General features: G+C 31.9%; 2 protein-coding genes across 2 annotated transcripts; one reads left to right on the top strand and one right to left on the bottom strand.

Annotated features, from left to right (window-relative positions):
* On the bottom strand, positions 1 to 5,118 carry LOC138932552 (uncharacterized). Its single transcript, XM_070294478.1, has 3 exons — positions 5,074 to 5,118; positions 2,085 to 2,146; positions 1 to 1,555 (listed from the first exon to the last, which is right to left on the bottom strand). The coding sequence occupies exons 1-3, from the start codon at positions 5,116 to 5,118 to the stop codon at positions 10 to 12; spliced, it is 1,653 nt and encodes a 550-aa protein (XP_070150579.1). The 3' UTR covers positions 1 to 9.
* Positions 5,119 to 10,984: 5,866 nt separating this feature from the next.
* Positions 10,985 to 17,196, top strand: LOC138932554 (retinoid-inducible serine carboxypeptidase). The gene is made up of 9 exons (XM_070294479.1): positions 10,985 to 11,046; positions 12,244 to 12,473; positions 12,778 to 13,008; positions 13,374 to 13,484; positions 13,730 to 13,952; positions 14,029 to 14,190; positions 14,581 to 14,658; positions 15,251 to 15,402; positions 17,121 to 17,196. The coding sequence occupies exons 1-9, from the start codon at positions 10,989 to 10,991 to the stop codon at positions 17,187 to 17,189; spliced, it is 1,314 nt and encodes a 437-aa protein (XP_070150580.1). The 5' UTR covers positions 10,985 to 10,988; the 3' UTR covers positions 17,190 to 17,196.
* Positions 17,197 to 17,410: the final 214 nt, after the last annotated feature.

Below are 17,410 nucleotides of genomic sequence, written 5' to 3'. Positions count from 1 at the left end.
CATGACCCTCTACTTGTAACCATGATGACCTTCATCGTGGTGGGGTTCAATCGGAACCCATACTTTCTCCCAGACGGGCTTCCAGATCTTCTTCCAAGCCGGCACCTGCACGTCTTTCCAAACCGGAACCCACTTGCTTTTCCATTCGTCTTTCCATACCTGTTTCTTTTGGGTGACCCAGATCTGTTTCTTCTGTGGTACCCACACTTGCACTGACTCCTCCTGCCAGATCAGCTTCTTATCCGTCACCCAGGCTTGTTTCTTCTCCGTTTTCCAGATTTGCTTCCACTCGGCCTTCCATTCCAGTTTCTTATCACTCACCCATATTTGCTTCTTCTCTGTTCTCCAGATCTTCTTCCAAACTGGCTTCCATATCAATTTCTTCTTCCAGAGACCATGACTGGTATACTGCCAGCCGTGATGGTCTTTACCCACGTATTGCTCGCCCGGTATACCGACCTTAATCCATTCCGGCACCCAGATCTTTTTCCAGTCAGGTACTTGGACTTCCTTCCACACAGGAACTTGAACTTCTTTCCAAACAGGTTTCCAGACTTTTTTCCAAGCTGGCACTTGGACCTCTTTCCAAATTGGTACTTGTATCTCTTTCCAAATGGGTTTTTGGACCTTCTTCCAGGCAGGTACTTTAATTTCCTTCCAGACAGGCACTTGAATTTCCTTCCAAACCGGCACCTGCACTTTTTTCCATACTTGCTTCCAAGTCATTTTAGATTCTGTTTTCCAAATCTGTTTCCATTCGGGTTTCCATACCAATTTTTTTTTCCATACACCTTTTGGTTGATCATGTGCCGGTGGTCCATAAGAGTCCGAAGGCGGTCCGTAGGATCCGGAAGGTGATCCGAAATCGCTACTGCCGCCGTAACCGCTCGATCCATGATGATCACCAAATGAATCACCTCCTCCCCCTCCTCCTCCTCCTCCATGATCATCACCGAAAGATCCATGATCACCGCCAAAGGATCCTCCGCCATGATCACCGCCAAAGGATCCTCCGCCATGATCACCGCCAAAGGATCCTCCGCCATGATCACCGCCAAAGGATCCTCCGCCATGATCACCGCCAAAGGATCCTCCGCCATGATCACCGCCAAAGGATCCTCCACCATGATCACCGCCAAAGGATCCTCCGCCATGATCACCGCCAAAGGATCCTCCGCTATGATCACCGCCGAAGGATCCTCCGCTATGATCACCACCGTAGGATCCTGCGCCGCCGAAGGAACCATGATCACCGGACGGTGCGCCATAACTCTGAGAAGGCGCACCATAAGACGATGAAGGTACGGATGGTGCACCGTAAGACGACGAAGGCGCGGATGGTGCACCGTAAGACGACGAAGGCGCGGATGGCACGCCATACGATGACGATGGTGGCGCACCGTAAGACGACGATGGTGGTGGAGGTGGTGCTCCATACGAATCGGACGGTGCACCGTAAGATTTTGCGGGTGGACCGTAAGAATCGGATGGCCCTACGTTCGGTAATCCGTAGGACGTTGCTGGTGGTGCGCCATACTGCGAGCTTATGGGTGGCCTACAGTATTTCTCTTATTAGAGTGGAAGAGATTAAGTTGTACAGGGTATTATAACCCGTCGTAATTTAATCGCGCGATAAAAAGCTTTTTAATCTCACTAAATATTAAACATTTTTATATGAATTGAGGAATTTTTGAAGATGACGGTATATACATGTGAAAAAATTTTATTCCATAAATATTTTCTCAATAAATCATTATTGAGACAAAAGCATATTGCATGTATTTAAATAGCAAATTTTTAATAATCATAAATTCATTTGTATAAAAAATATTTATATATTTTATATCATGTTATATCGAAAGAAGGAAAGAAGAAAATATTTTATTACTCGCTTTTTTTAAAAACTGTTTTAATCGCTTTTCATTTTTTAAGTAAAAACAATTAATATTAATCTATACCATTAGTTTTATAACATTTTAAGTTTACATTATTAATTTACTTTATCTATTTTTTATATATAATCATATAAAAAATTACATCTTTAAAAACATTTTATATAGATGTCTAATCATTTATATACTCACTCTCTTTTTGTTCTAATCGGGTCTCCAAATACGGTGATAACAAGGAGGCCACACAATATTGTCTGAAAGAATTTTTTTATTAGTTTTGCAAATATTTTTATATAATAAATAATCCAATTTATTATCAAGTAACAATATAGAATAATATTAATGATGACGATTATCTACAATCTAAATTTTTAAAAATGATTATTATCTTATCAAACATATCTATCTACATATAAAAGATCGCAGATGAACACTGATTATGCGATTAACCATGCGAAAAAAAGACACCCTCGCCGTATTAATTGCTTTTTTTCTCAAGCGAATTGCGCGGCTTTATAATTATCGCTTTCGCACGATCGCCGGCCATCAATTTCACGCCGGTTTTTCGCTAACAAGTTGATCTTCTGAGTGACGGAAATCTGCGAATTTCTACGCACTCAACGGCTTACAAACGCGTCTCTCAAAAACGAAAGTATTGGTCGCGCGGACGACGTAAACACCGGCGCGAATTAGGTCGACCCCTTTCCCCCTCCGACTTCTTTTCTTCATGCTTTCAGAAGGGGTCATCGGGGGACCGTGAAATTTGTACCAACTGGAAAGTGGGCCCCATCAAAATTCTTTTTTTTTCACGGATTACCCTTAGGCGGTGCTTGTCGTGGTAGCCAGAACCTTGCGGCGATGTGACGTTTATTTTCATATCGTATTTTAGATGTCCTACTTCTCTCTCTCCTTCTTTCTGTCTCTTTTTCTTTCACGAGAATCATTTGGGACCGTTTGACTATTTGCAATTTAGATGTGTTACAGACCTACCTTATTAATTTACGTATTTTGTTTTGGTGTATTTTTAGAATCGAATCTTTTTCTCTTAATATAAGTATCGAAAGATTGTGATTTTGTAATCGTGATTTTAAATAATAAATAATTGAAAATAAGAATAACTAAACTTCAAAATGTGCCCTGCAGTAAAAGTATATTAAATTTCAAGAAAATTTAACACTTCATTAAATTTGTAATTTGAGAATAAATTACAAAGATATTTAATATGAAAAATTACAGAAGATTGCGACAAATGTAATAATTTTATTCTATTTTGATCTACAAAAGAGATCAGTTTCGGGTAAATCGATCAATTCATAAATAAAAAATAATTCACATTAAGTCTCTGAAAGGACTATAGCCATAATTATTAGCGCAGTTGAGTACTTAGGTATTTGATTGTTTATGAATTAACGATATTCGCGTTATCATCATATTCGGAATATTATTTAAACATTTTAATATATTCAAATCAATCGCGATATCAAAAATCTCGAGATTCTGCGGAAACGCTTTCTTCCGTTACGCCGGCTATTGCAGTAACAGCAACAGAAATTTCAGTAATTACACATCATTATACTGATTAAATAGATTTGCCTCTTCTCAAATTAACATAACAATAATAATTGTTTGCATATTATCTACATATTAATAATGGCCTCGGCTTACTTCCATTTTAATACGACTTTACACGATTACTTTATACTCCTACATTATTCTGTTTTATATCGACATTGACAATTGTAAATTATCCGATGATTAATTTGTTTTATAATTATCGTCCTATCCAGCTAATAATACGCTGTATATATTTCCGGTTTTCCGTGAGAGAATTCAAATAAAAATTATCTGTATATAGTTTGATTAAATACTGACAACGAGATATCTTTAAATAACAAGATTTAAGATATTACACATACGAGTTTTATTTTGTAATAAATAAAATGTATATGTTTATCTTAAAAAAAATAAAAATGTAGCTTTTAAAAATCTGTCATATCATTAATACTACATTATGTGGAGAAGGCCATCTTGAATTACTGTTCAAAATATTATCACAATTCTAGATATACATAAGATATCTCATTATTAACATCACAGCGTCGATATGTCATGCTATTACGGCAAAAAAATATAAGAATAATAGAGCATTCTAAATGTAAATTCGTTCATGAAAATGTAAAATGTTGAGACTTTGACTTTACTATTTTTTCACTAACTTCCATTAATTTTGTTAAATTTTACACATGACATTTAATGTAATTCCATAATATATATTCAAGTGTGCCTCCTACTTGCACCACTTTCCATTTCGCGGCGAGTGAAAAGTGACGAATGCTCGCTTATAGCAATTGCCGTTAGAAAATTGCAGTGATTTATCGGCTCATTTAAGATCATCTACATTAATGCAACGCTACTGTTTCATATTTCAAAGTCGTGTCAATATCATGTATTATTCTTTGCCACTAATGTCAAAATGAAATAGAATTATTATGCGTTATTAGTAAACATTATTTTTATAAAATAAAGAGTTTTCTGTAGAGATAGTAATCCTATATTAATTTTATATAATTTTACAATGTAATGTCTTTATCATTAATTTAAAGATCGCTTCTTTTTTAATTATTATACATTTAAAATAATGCATGGTAAATAATTTTTATCTATAATATTATATATATATATATATATATATATATATATATATATTATTTATATTCTATAAAAAAAAAGAATCAACTTTTATCTTATATAAAATTACTCTATATACAATATAATATTAGAAAAATATTAACATTATTAAAGATAATATCAAAAAATAAAAGCAACGAGAGCGAGATAAAAATTTAATAAACATCTTCATTTTTTTATTGAAAAAATAAACAATTTTATATATTTAATAAATTAAATATATTTCAGTTGATCGAGCTATAGTCAAAGGGACAAAAAACGCACGAAATGTATCATGCATGGCACCGCTCGATATGTTCACCGGCAGAATCTAAATCGACCTACGAATACACACACACACAAACAAAAAAAAAAAAAAAAAAAAATACTCCACGATGCTATGTACGAATAACGTCGTCACTTCCCGTTCGAAAAATCTCACATATATCACAGGCGCACTGACACACGGTTAAGACATGAAAAAATGAAAGCACGGCGAGAGATGAACACTGACCAGAATAAACTGCATGTTTCCTCGAAAGGGAACCGTGTGGCCCATCGTATGTGAAAAAGATGGCAACGAGTGCCGTCTTTTTTTACGGTTCGTCACTCTTCTGACGAATTCATCATGACATTCGAGGCTTTTATAGAGAGTGCTCCTCTATCTAGACGCCTAGATACTCTAGACACGCAGGTATTTCGAGGAGGGATACAATGAGTGCCATGGTGCTATACGGGGGTCTCGACTCTTCGTGTACATCTTCAGTTAGGAGGGGATTTTCCTCGTTCATCACAGTAAATGCTTCACAGTAAATGCGGAGCGATAAGATATGTAGCAGCATAAAATGTAATATAATTCGCTGAATTTTAATGATAAAACAAATTCAAAATATTTGACAGATATAAAAAATGCTCTTTGCTTCTCTTGCAATAAAAATAATTTAAATTTTTAATTGCATGACACTAATTGTAAATATGGTTTATATCGAGTAAATTATGAAGAGAGAGAGAGAGAGCTTGTAGAGAAAAAATTTTTATCTATTTATACACAAATATTAAACACGCAATTGCATAATTAACATAAAATATACGAATATAATCAATGGAAATTAATATAAGTCTTAAAAATAGTTTAAGAATCTTTGTACCAAAAAAAAAATTGATTATAGAATTTTGGGAAAAATTAGCTGGCAAGATTGATGATTAATTTCCAAATCTATGATTGAAAGATTAAAAGAGTTAGATATCAAAAGTTATCAAATTTAATGTCGACGTATATGACGGATGTAAATGCTAATGCTCAACCAATGTCCGATGACATGCAATATACACGCTACACAAGCAGCGATCACTTTCTCGCTAATTATTATCAGGGCCTTTTAAACGATTATTACCGTGCGGGGGAATTGGACTTTCTACTACATCTCACATAGCTGATTATAATATTGTAGTTTTATAAAAGACACATTATAGATATATGGTCATGTTTATTATTTTATTAATTTATTAATATTATTATTTTAATTTTAATTTTATTTATTCTTTATTTTATTTTATTAAGTGTTTGATAAACATTTATAAATAAAATGTGACTCTGTTATAATAATTTTTCTTTAAAATCTTTCATAAGCAGAACGCGATTTTTTTAGCATGAGATTAGTAAAAATTAGAGTCATTTAATGACTCTGGTAGTAATAAATTTCAGATATTTGTTATTCATATAATAGTTCTCTCTTTCTTCTCGGTCTCTTTCTCTCTCTCTCTCTCTCTCTCTCTCTCTCTCTCTCACGTTGTATTACTGCATCAATTTGATATTTTGAAAACAGCAATACTCGTGTTGAAACAAATTAACATGTCACTGTAAATTACACACAGAATCTTACAGCTTTTCCTAGAACTTGAAGAAATGCCTTTCTTATTTTATAGTGGCACACGATACATCCCACGATGCAGCGATACGGAAAGGCGCATTTCGTAATGCACGTGAAAGAATAATTTTCGCCTGCATCGCAACCAAGTGTATTCGCACTCGCACTTCGCCACCTGCGGAATCTCACTCTGACTTTCTTCCCCGGGGTTATTGTCGTTCCTGAAAAGTGCATTCATCGCGGTTACCTTTCACCGACGGTATGTCCGCCGAGAGATGCGCCGGGTTGCACCCGCGTTAGATGATCAGAATTGATTACCATCGGCTTCTGTACACGTTCTATGATCGACAGTACCACAGGGGTGTCATAAAAATTCTATGTAAGGAAATAAGCCGATAATATGCAAAATTGGAAATTGTTTTTTTTTTTTTTTCTACGTTTGTACGAGTTGTTTTATTTTTCAAGAAAGTCAATCTTGAAAATTGGAAAATCGGTTGAAGCATCTTCAAACATTTATTTTGTCAAATTTCGTTTAATTTGAATTTAAACGTGCATGCAGAATCTCTCTCGATTTTTCTAGGTGAGGCGACAAGGAAGCGACAAATTGAGAGAGTCATTATTCGAACTCCACGATGGGAATTACTTTGACTTTCTTTCGATATGATGTCTGAAGCAGCTGTCCTCTCGATTTTTTTGTCTTCATACAGATAATCGAATCGGTTACTTTCACTATGCCTCGGGAATGATACATGATTTCTGTTGCTAACGCACAATCATACAAAGATACAAAATGTCAAGTACAATCTGCCGCGAATTTGCTCCACAGACCTTAAAATAGACGGAATCAATGGTAGACAAGTTAAATATCGAACGATAACTATCTTATAATAGTTCGAATATAATAGCTACTGGAATTTCCAATACATATACCAATTTGAAGAAGAACTTAAAAAAGAAGTATAAAAAAAAAGATGCACGAAATAGATATAGACGAATCACTAGTGCAAGTAATATTACTAAACAAATACTGAGGAGATTAATTTTCCCATAACTGTGCGATATACATAAGCACCCAACATATAACATCGGAAGATCTGTAAAATTGGCGTCACGGAAGATTCGCTTTCCTTCCGCATTTAAACACGCTAGTAATCATCGCAAGTCATTTGCACGGTAGAGAGAAGATATAATATAAGGTTGAATTTAGCATTTTATGGATGAAATAGAAAAGATGACTTCTCGTAATTAAAATTTATTTTCTCAGATCCATAATCCGGTTCCCATCAACAAAGAGACAATCTTGAAGAGAGAAATCATGATACAAATTTTATTTCTATCGGACACATCGATAGAATGCTTTTTCGGACCACCTTGTGTATAAAGCGTAAAATATTATTATTATTATTATTATTATTTTCCCCACATCGTCAATATATATTTTATCAATATTAGATTAGATTTTCACGAATCTATATATGTATATGAGAAGATAACGAGTGCTACGATAAATGATGCCGTTCGCTCATAAAAAGGATAGGCTTCTCTCACCAGGAAGTCTGAGACGTCCGTTCTGCATTATGTGAAATCCATTTAACAGTTTCTGCGGGCGATTCTGCTGGCATGTTGCACAATCGATACAGAGTCCGCGTCGTTACATACAAATGCGAAGGTTCAATGTATTCGTTATATCATGTAGAATCGTATTGCGAATAGCCTATTACATAGGCTCAGTTAGACTTTCGATCTTGACCTGCGACCGATCGCTACAATTTGCAAGCATGGTACAACAATGATCGTGAATTGACTTCGCGATCGCGCTACATCTTTGAAGTACGGTACAAATCGTAATAATGTATTTAAAAGAAAGTTATACCGGATACACATATATGGAAAATGCAAGAACGTAGTCTAAATTCTAAATGAAAGACGTGCTCGCGCCTTTCAACTTTATCATTTTCCATAAAAATTTCTTCGCGTGACGTTAGCGCGAGATAAAATAAAATTCCACCGACTTGTTATCCGTGTGTGCGTATACGCGACTAGTTTTTAAACGATCAGTTTTTAATGAGAGAGAAATGAATATTTGCTCCTTCACTTCGCGCATTATCCACATATTTTTACTGTACATTTAATGTAGTATGAAACTCATATCCGATTTAGAAGAACAAGGATATTTTACAATGTAAGATGTTTCGACTTTTCCTCTCTCTCTCTCTCTCTCTCGTGCTATAAGATTCTCCACCTCCTCGAAGCCGATTCCTTCTCCATACTCGAAACGTAAAACAAATATATACAGCAAGCGCGTAAACGCGACGCGCTGTTTGAGCAAATGTATTTTTGGCGAATTTTAATGGCTTGTTTATGTATGGACCGGACCGGAACATATTTTCACGAATACAGAGAGAGAGAAAGAGAGAGAGAGAGAGAGAGAGAGAAATTCTTATATAATTCTTTTCTCATAGACAAATTAAAAAGCGCGTACGCACTTGACATACTTATTTTATTCGTATAGTTTTGCGCGACTAGTTGTTAAACGGTTGTCCTAAATAAATAGTCGGCTGTACTATGCTAGGAGCGTACTATTCGCACGTTCTCGATTTCGACATGCTCAGCCTTTTCATGCTTTGCGGATAATTTCCGGAGTAGCAATAAATCGAAAAACCTGTCGCGAATACTGTACAAATCCAAGAAAGTGTCTTCGAGACACATAGCGTGAATATCAATCAGCGGGGGGGCCACGTAATAGATGTGAAGACATACGGGTAAAGTAATTTCTTCTGGCAAACGCGGCATTGCAATTTTGCAATGAGAGACTTACCGCGCACAGCTTCGTGCCGATATGCGATAACGATGTATGAATTCGAGCGTTCGTTACAAGATGGATAATTTTACCCGTCTCTATATCCCCTTTCCTAATGACGTAACTGTTTCACGACTCGACGCTATTACGAGCTTTTCTAATGTAGCAGTATTTCGCCGAGAAGAGAATGTCTCGATATAAGTACTTCCCGTTGCCTTGCCGTTGTTTTACCGGGCGATGTTTCCAAGCTCGAGTACGGGAAGTTAATTTATGTCGACGGTTTGTAAGAGCCCGATTTCACGCGAGTCGTATACTAACGGCAATCAAATTTATAAATATACAATGTATTTAAAAATGCTCATCTCATCGACATTTTTTTCGCATCAACGTAATACCAACGTGTGCATGAATATGCGTTTTCTTCCTTTTTACTTTATTTTTTGGCTCCTTTTTTTCCTGTTGCCGTGGATAGTCGAATGTTTGAACGATGACGATGACTTTCTCCTCTGTCACTATTTTTCTCGTTTGATATGCTTATATACTACGTGCAACATTATATCTTTCCGCGATTTTAAGTCGGTAAATTAAGTATTAATTCTGCTATTAATCCATCGCGTTAAAAGCAGGCTCTCTCTCTCTCTCTCAGTATTTTATAAAAATTTATTTATACAATGTCTATAATTTTTTTATATATATATAGAGATATCATTTATTCTTCTATAAATTATTCTTCTATAGAATTATCATTTAATCTTTCCAATTTTTCACATTGCATATCTTTGTCTAATTAACTTTCAAATTAATATAGTCTATCTTGAACTTAACCAAAGAATATTTCATTACTTTTCTCTCTAAAACTAAACTTTTAAAAAACTTTCATCATTTTTCACCGCTTATAACCTAAGAGATATGACTCGATATCTTTATTAAAAGTTGATTTAAAAATGATAAAATAAGTATACTGGGAAATAAGTTTTTGAAAAGAAATTCTGTACAAAATTTGCATAGTGTTCGATATTGTAAATAAAAAAATCATTTATCGTTCACTAAACATTAAATATATATATATAAAGATAAGGGTTAACAAAAAAAGCAGATTATCTATTGGGTAACTTTAGCCAACAATTAATTAGGAAAAAAAAAAGTCGAACAAAGTAAAACATTGAGCGCAAAATGTCTTAATCGCGTTTAAATAATGTTGATTATATGACAGATGATCGTGCGTGATGCATATATATTGTATTTAATTTATATTTATTTGAAATGTAGATAAAAAATAATATAATGTAGATAAAATAGCATAAAATCGTGTATTAATAATTTCAACGATCATTTTTCGAAAGATCTCGCCGCAGAAACGCGAGAGGACGATGAAGGATTTATTTATCTTCTATATTGTGTTTTGTTTCTGGAAGTATTGGGGTAAAATAAAAGTCATAATCGAGATGATAGATTTTGCTACCATATATAATATTGTATTAGCGGCTCATGTTGACTGTTAAATATGCCAAATAGTCAAAATGACTCGTGAAATGTCACGTATATAAATAAGAGAGTGCGGATTATATATCGATGAAATAAAATAAATATTTACATTTATATATGCTTTTTGGTAACAATGATATCTCAACGATTAGTTTTCAAAATATTTTGCTACAAAAAAGAAAATAAAAGGCATGTTTATATATGCTTTGTGTGTATCGCCATATAATCTCAACGATTAGTATTCGAGAAACTTCGCCGCGGAAACACGAAAAGACAATGGAGCGGCTACTTACTTGCATTTTCACTGTATTGTGCTTTATTTCTGCAAGTATTGGTAAGATAAAATACAAATTGTGCATAGGCGTGATAGATTTTATTATCATACAATATTGAGCAGCTGATTTTGATTGCTAGATATGACAAATAAGAAAGATTACGTGTGAAATGTTACGAGTGTGTTTAAAATAAGAAGTTCGGATTATACAAGATGTCCTGAGAAACTAGGCAGATGTGTATTTTTAAAACACATACCATATATATATATATATATTATTATAATTTTTTTGATAAGATATTTTAAGTATCATATATATAATATCCCTTTTTCTTTTCATTATTTTTTTTTATTTTTGGAATATATTGGCTATTGTGTAGTTTCTAATCAGTTTCTTTGTACATAATTATGTATAGGTATTTTAATTTTTATTTGTCATAATTTTTCGAATTTGATGTAATATAGTGATGAAATGCTCAATCATTGCATTCATAGCTTATATTACACGATGACACGGAGGTTTGCGGGAGTTTACTTTACGATTTCTTTTAAGACTTGGCAAATTTATCTAAGTCTTCGCTTGGCAAACACATGCCATTTCAGCTACTCGTCTTTGCGCCGTCGACTTTCAAATCATTGCTCGTAACTGAAATATTTCGAAGCTCATCGCAGCGAAGTAATAATTTCTAATTTAACATGTTCAAATCTCACGCGAGATTTATTTTACATACAAATAGTCTCGAGAATACGCTATTTTAATATTAGCCATAGATAGATAATATTTAAATCAAATTATTGACAAAATATTCAGACTAGAGTCTTTTCATATTCAATTTAAATTTTTTTAAATTCTTTTATAATAAAAAAAAAATTTACTTATTGGCACGCGCGTCATCGATAAATGATGTATCTACAAGAATTATAAGAACAAGTAAAGAAAATGAATGCAATATACAATAAATAGAGACAGAAAATTTTTTAAATTCGCAATTGTATTAAATTAAAATACAAAATAATTTTAACAGAAATCAAAGGAAAATATTTAAGATATTTTTTGTAAATATCAATAATAACATGACTTTAAATAATATACACATTACAAAATAAATGAGTCATCTATATCTCTCATCACAACCACGATAATTATTTTTATCTTTAATCAATATTTTGCCTTTTTCTAATTTACCGGTTATATATACAATTGTTACGCTCCGTTTTTTTATCTATTAATAATAAAATTTGTTTGAATCAATAAAGGGAAAACAGGGTTCGGTCCTGGAGAACAAGAATGGGGCTATGTTCAAGTACGTCCCTATGCAAACATGTTTTGGTGGCTTTATTATACTACGGCAGATGTTAAATCATATTACGACAAACCGTTAATCATCTGGTTACAAGGTGGACCAGGCGGATCTTCGACCGCGTATGGAAATTTCGAAGAACTAGGACCTCTTGATACGGATTTAAATCCAAGAAATTACACTTGGGTAATTAATTATTGCACAATATATATACAAAAGTATAAAATATATTCTGTCAAAATTAAGCTATATTTAATCGTATGTATATAGATTATACATTATTAATAATCGAGACATTATTTATTAAAATGTATAGAGTGATTCGATATTATTAATATATTTGGAAAAGGATAAGAAGGATGATAATTTGTATAAAAAATTAAAACGAAACATTACGCAAAATATATAATAAAATATAAAAAAAACCAGATTTTTATAAATCTATTAAAATAAATTTATAGACAGTCCCTAATATATATTTGTGTCATAGGTCAAAGATTACAATATTCTCTTCATCGATAACCCTGTTGGTGCTGGCTTTAGTTACGGTCAAAACAAATCGGCATTCGCGACGACAAACGCTCAAATCGCGAGCGATCTTTTAGAATGCATTCGAGGATTCTACAAGCAATTACCGCAATTTAAGCCTGTCCCAACGTATATCACCACTGAATCCTATGGTGGAAAAATGGGAGCAGAATTTGCGCTTGTCTGGGATCGAGTAAGAAACACAAATGCGCTAATTTCAAAAAATTAATAAAAGTATTATACGAGTCTATTTAGAGAAATATTGATTATTTTTAAATCTCGAAAAAAGAAAAATAGTGTAATTTAAAAAAGAAATTTTTATCAACTATATAAGAGATAAAGCAAACAATCTCTTTCTGAGACGCATTTTTGTATTATGAAAAATAACGGAGATATTTTAAGTAATTATAGGACACATTTTCTCTCTTTCTGTAAAGCATAATATTTTTAAATTTATAGTAATTGTCACAAATAATGGCACATCCAATAAAGCGACGTAACAATTTACTAAATAGAAATTTGCATGTGTCTAACATAACGCAAACTTGTGTTCCTTAGGCTCAAAAAGCTGGCGCTATTGAAAGTAATCTAAAGGGGATTGCACTTGGGGACCCTTGGATTTCTCCTATCGACTCCGTAATGACATGGGCACCATATCTACTTAACATAGTATTACATATTTAATTATTTATCGTCTTTGTGGCAATGCATCGATTTTATAATACAATAGTATAAAAATAATCCATAAATAATGCTATTGAAAAAAAGATAAACACACGCCTCGATAATAAAATTTACTGGCTTTCTCTGCCATCTCCCTTTCACCTTCTCTTCGTCGGCTCTCATTAGTTTTACGTAAAATTTTATTCTCTGGTATTTATGCATTCTTATAAAATTCTTGGACATTTTTACAGGGTATGGTTGATACGGCAGATTTTAACGAAATTGACGCCGCAGCAAATAGCACAAAAGATAAAATAGAGAAAGGCCAATGGACAGAGGCACTTGTTGATTGCTCTTACACACAAGCTATCATTTTAGAAAAAACTTGCAACGTTGACGTTTATAATATTTTGACAAAAAAGAAATGTAACTCTTCTTTAGTATCACCGCAAAATGTATTGCTTTTTGACGAAGGTATACGATCATTTTTAATATAATTAACATAATAATATCATTATCACATATAAATCGTTTTTTTAACAAATTGTAGATATGTATCGAAATTTTGTTCAAATTGAGACTCAGACACTTGAAAGTTTGATGAATGGTCCAGTGAAAAAAGCTCTCGGTCTTAACGTCACTCATGGTAACCAATCTGAAATAGTTCGCAAAAGCTTAATGGAGGACTTTATGAAGCCTGTTACTAATATAGGTATCGGCCAAATATGTCAGATATATGTATTATTAAAACAAAAATATGATAAAGAAAGTAGTGTAACTTAATGATGCATTGTCATCGTTTCCTTGTGAAACGAATGTAAACGCTAAATAATTCGTAAGCTTTCGAAAAGCTGTTGAGTCAATTTTTATGAGTTATATAAATTCATGAAATAAAAACGAGATAGCAAACACATGTGTAAACTTGAAACTCTATTGTAATATGCATTCCAATACATTCACGCATGTGTTTCATCTAAAACTGAATGTTTCGCAAAATGTTAAGAGATGTATTATTTCTCGTATAATATAATACACTGCGACTTATATTTTATAATACGTTATAATCTACTCACAAAAAATACACAAATATATTCTGTTTCAGTGGAGGAATTACTTAATGAAACTAACTTGAACGTATACATATACAATGGGCAATTGGACTTAATTGTCGATACACCGGGTAAGTTAATTTATTTTCTTCTATGTACTACAACACACGAGATGAATAATAGCGTTAACACAAATAAAATAATTTCTAAGAAAATTTTATAAAATAGATTAACATTAAAATACATTATAGCCATTTTAAATATAAATGATAAAAATATATTGAAATGAATTGAAATATTTTAAGTAAAATCTAAAATAATGTCAAGCATCTAGATATTTCTCAAATAGCCGAGTAACAGAAATTCTTGAATAATTGAATTCCTTCTTTTCTTCACATTGATAACGTCTCAACAATTTTTTTATTAAAAATTATTTAAGTTTTAAAAGATATTATTAATTACCTGATTTGTGTTTAAAATCGATTTTGTAAAAAATCAAACCCGATATAAGAAAATATTATTCTACTTTTTCAGCTTTTTTTTCATATAAAATTATCATCTTTGTAATAACATCGCCAAAAATGAACCGTTTCGTATATCTTGTGTTAGTCCCCTTTTCTGACATTATTCCACTAGCTATTACGCATGCTATTCACTAGATTATTACGCATAATATTTTTTTAATATTCTCGTATAATCCATGGTTACTTTATTATATTTTAGGCACCCTTCTTTGGGTCGAAAAATTAGAATGGGCACAGTGGTGGAAATGGTTGCCGAGGGAGCCGCTCCTCTCTGAAGATGGCTTTCTCGAGGGCTTTTTGAAAATTTGGGATAAATTTTGTATGTACTGGGTGAATAGAGCCGGACATATGGTATGTATACTCTCACTTTCTCTCTTTCCGTTCAACTTCCGTATTTATTATAATATCACCGTAAGCGATCATCAAGATTAATTTGCAACAAGTAAAATTCTAAATCGAAATATGTTCTTTAATGTCATGTTCACTTTCGTCACTTATGGAAAGTGATTCATCATAGATTTTTATGTTATACCATATCCGTTGTGACGTATAGAAAGCAGTATGCGTAATTTGATGTCGTTAATTGAGAGACGCGTAAATTACTCATTAATAATTCGATTATTAATGATCAATTATTTTTATACATTATATTATTATAATATATATTATCGTTATAATATATATTAAAATTAATTTATTTATTTCAAAAAATTATTTATACAAAAGATTCTTTAACAATTATTTTGCATGCGCAGCATTTTTTGGAGTTTTATTTTATTTTTATGTCTTTTGATCTCAAGTGATATAAAGTTATATTATTGATAAATATAGATGAACGGACTATAAAAAATTAGAATTAAACGGGCTCATAAATGATTAGTATCATTATAATATGCGTTTTAAAATACATTAATCGTAATATGTAACTCTGTAAAATATTTTCTGTATTGTTTTTGTTTTCATTCTTCTGTCACATACGTGTCCATCAATATTTCGAGATAATAAATTTATAAAATATATTTAATTATCTTTACACGAGACAGATATATTTAATTATTTATATGTGTATCTAATTACGATATTCTTATTATTTTTTTAATATAATAATAATTCTAAAATTAAATAATAAACTCAGATTTTGTCAAATAAATGATTCATAAAAATAAGTAATGTAAAAATTCTTTATTGCTGTGTACTTATATACTGTGTGTGATAAGATTTATCTATCTCGAAATATAAAAATAAAAAATAACACTCATCGGCATGATGTACTACGGTAGAGTTCTTGTACACAACTCTGATCTATAAAATTCAAATATATTTAAATTATGGAATAATGTCTAAAATATAAATAATAATATAATATAAAAATCTAATACATATAAAAATAATCTAAATAATTATGAATTTTTTAATTAGTTAAAAATACAATCCATAGTATATTCGCATACAATGACATATAAAAAGAATTACTATAATGGAGAGATAAATAAATAATTAATTTTATAAATAAAGTAAGATTTTTTTATAAACCACTAACAGATGCTCCGCCGTTGCAACCTCCGCCTCCTCCTCCTCCTTCTATCTTATTCATCCTTTGTTGCAGCTTCATAGCACTCATTCAATGAAAATATTCGCGATTAATTAGTGTGATTGCGTGTGTATTATTAATCAACAGAATACAACAGAATATTTTGTCTATGAATAGCGTCGCGATTTATTTTCATCACGTAAATGTTGCGAGATATTTATTAATTATTATTATTATATATATATATATATATATATATATATATATATATATATCATGTTTGTATGAATCATTCGCTCCGGTGATTTACATTATTTTATAATTGCAGGCAAATGTATATTAAAATGGATGAGAAATTATTACCGAGATATAAGATATACATATATATTCGAAAAATTTAAGCATTAAATCATACTCGATCTATTATTACTTTGACATATTTGATATCGAAATGCCACCACACACGCATATATTTTAATTTATACATTATTTATATATCTAATGTATTTTAATGTATATAATATTATTAATTGCGCAGGTTCCGAGAGACAATCCAGCAGCTATGAAAGTAATACTACAGAATCTGACGAGCAACGCGTACAACTAAACAAAAGCAAAATTTAGCTTTTATATTTGTAAATATAAAAACTAAATGTGTAATTTTGGTGATGTTACACTCAAATTATTAAAATTATTTTATCCATTTTTTCATAAAATTAAAAAAGAAGCAAACAATTAAAATATTTATGCAGCTTCGATGCAGATTATGCAATTGTTAAAGAACAATTCTGATTATATTATCATATGATAAATTAAAATTGTTGTATA

This window comes from Polyergus mexicanus, unplaced genomic scaffold, assembly GCF_030449975.1.
Source record: "Polyergus mexicanus isolate NDT 795.1 unplaced genomic scaffold, iyPolMexi1.0 SCAF_4, whole genome shotgun sequence".
Classification (NCBI taxonomy): Eukaryota; Metazoa; Arthropoda; class Insecta; order Hymenoptera; family Formicidae; genus Polyergus; species Polyergus mexicanus.
This window is presented reverse-complemented; position numbering and strand designations above follow the sequence as displayed.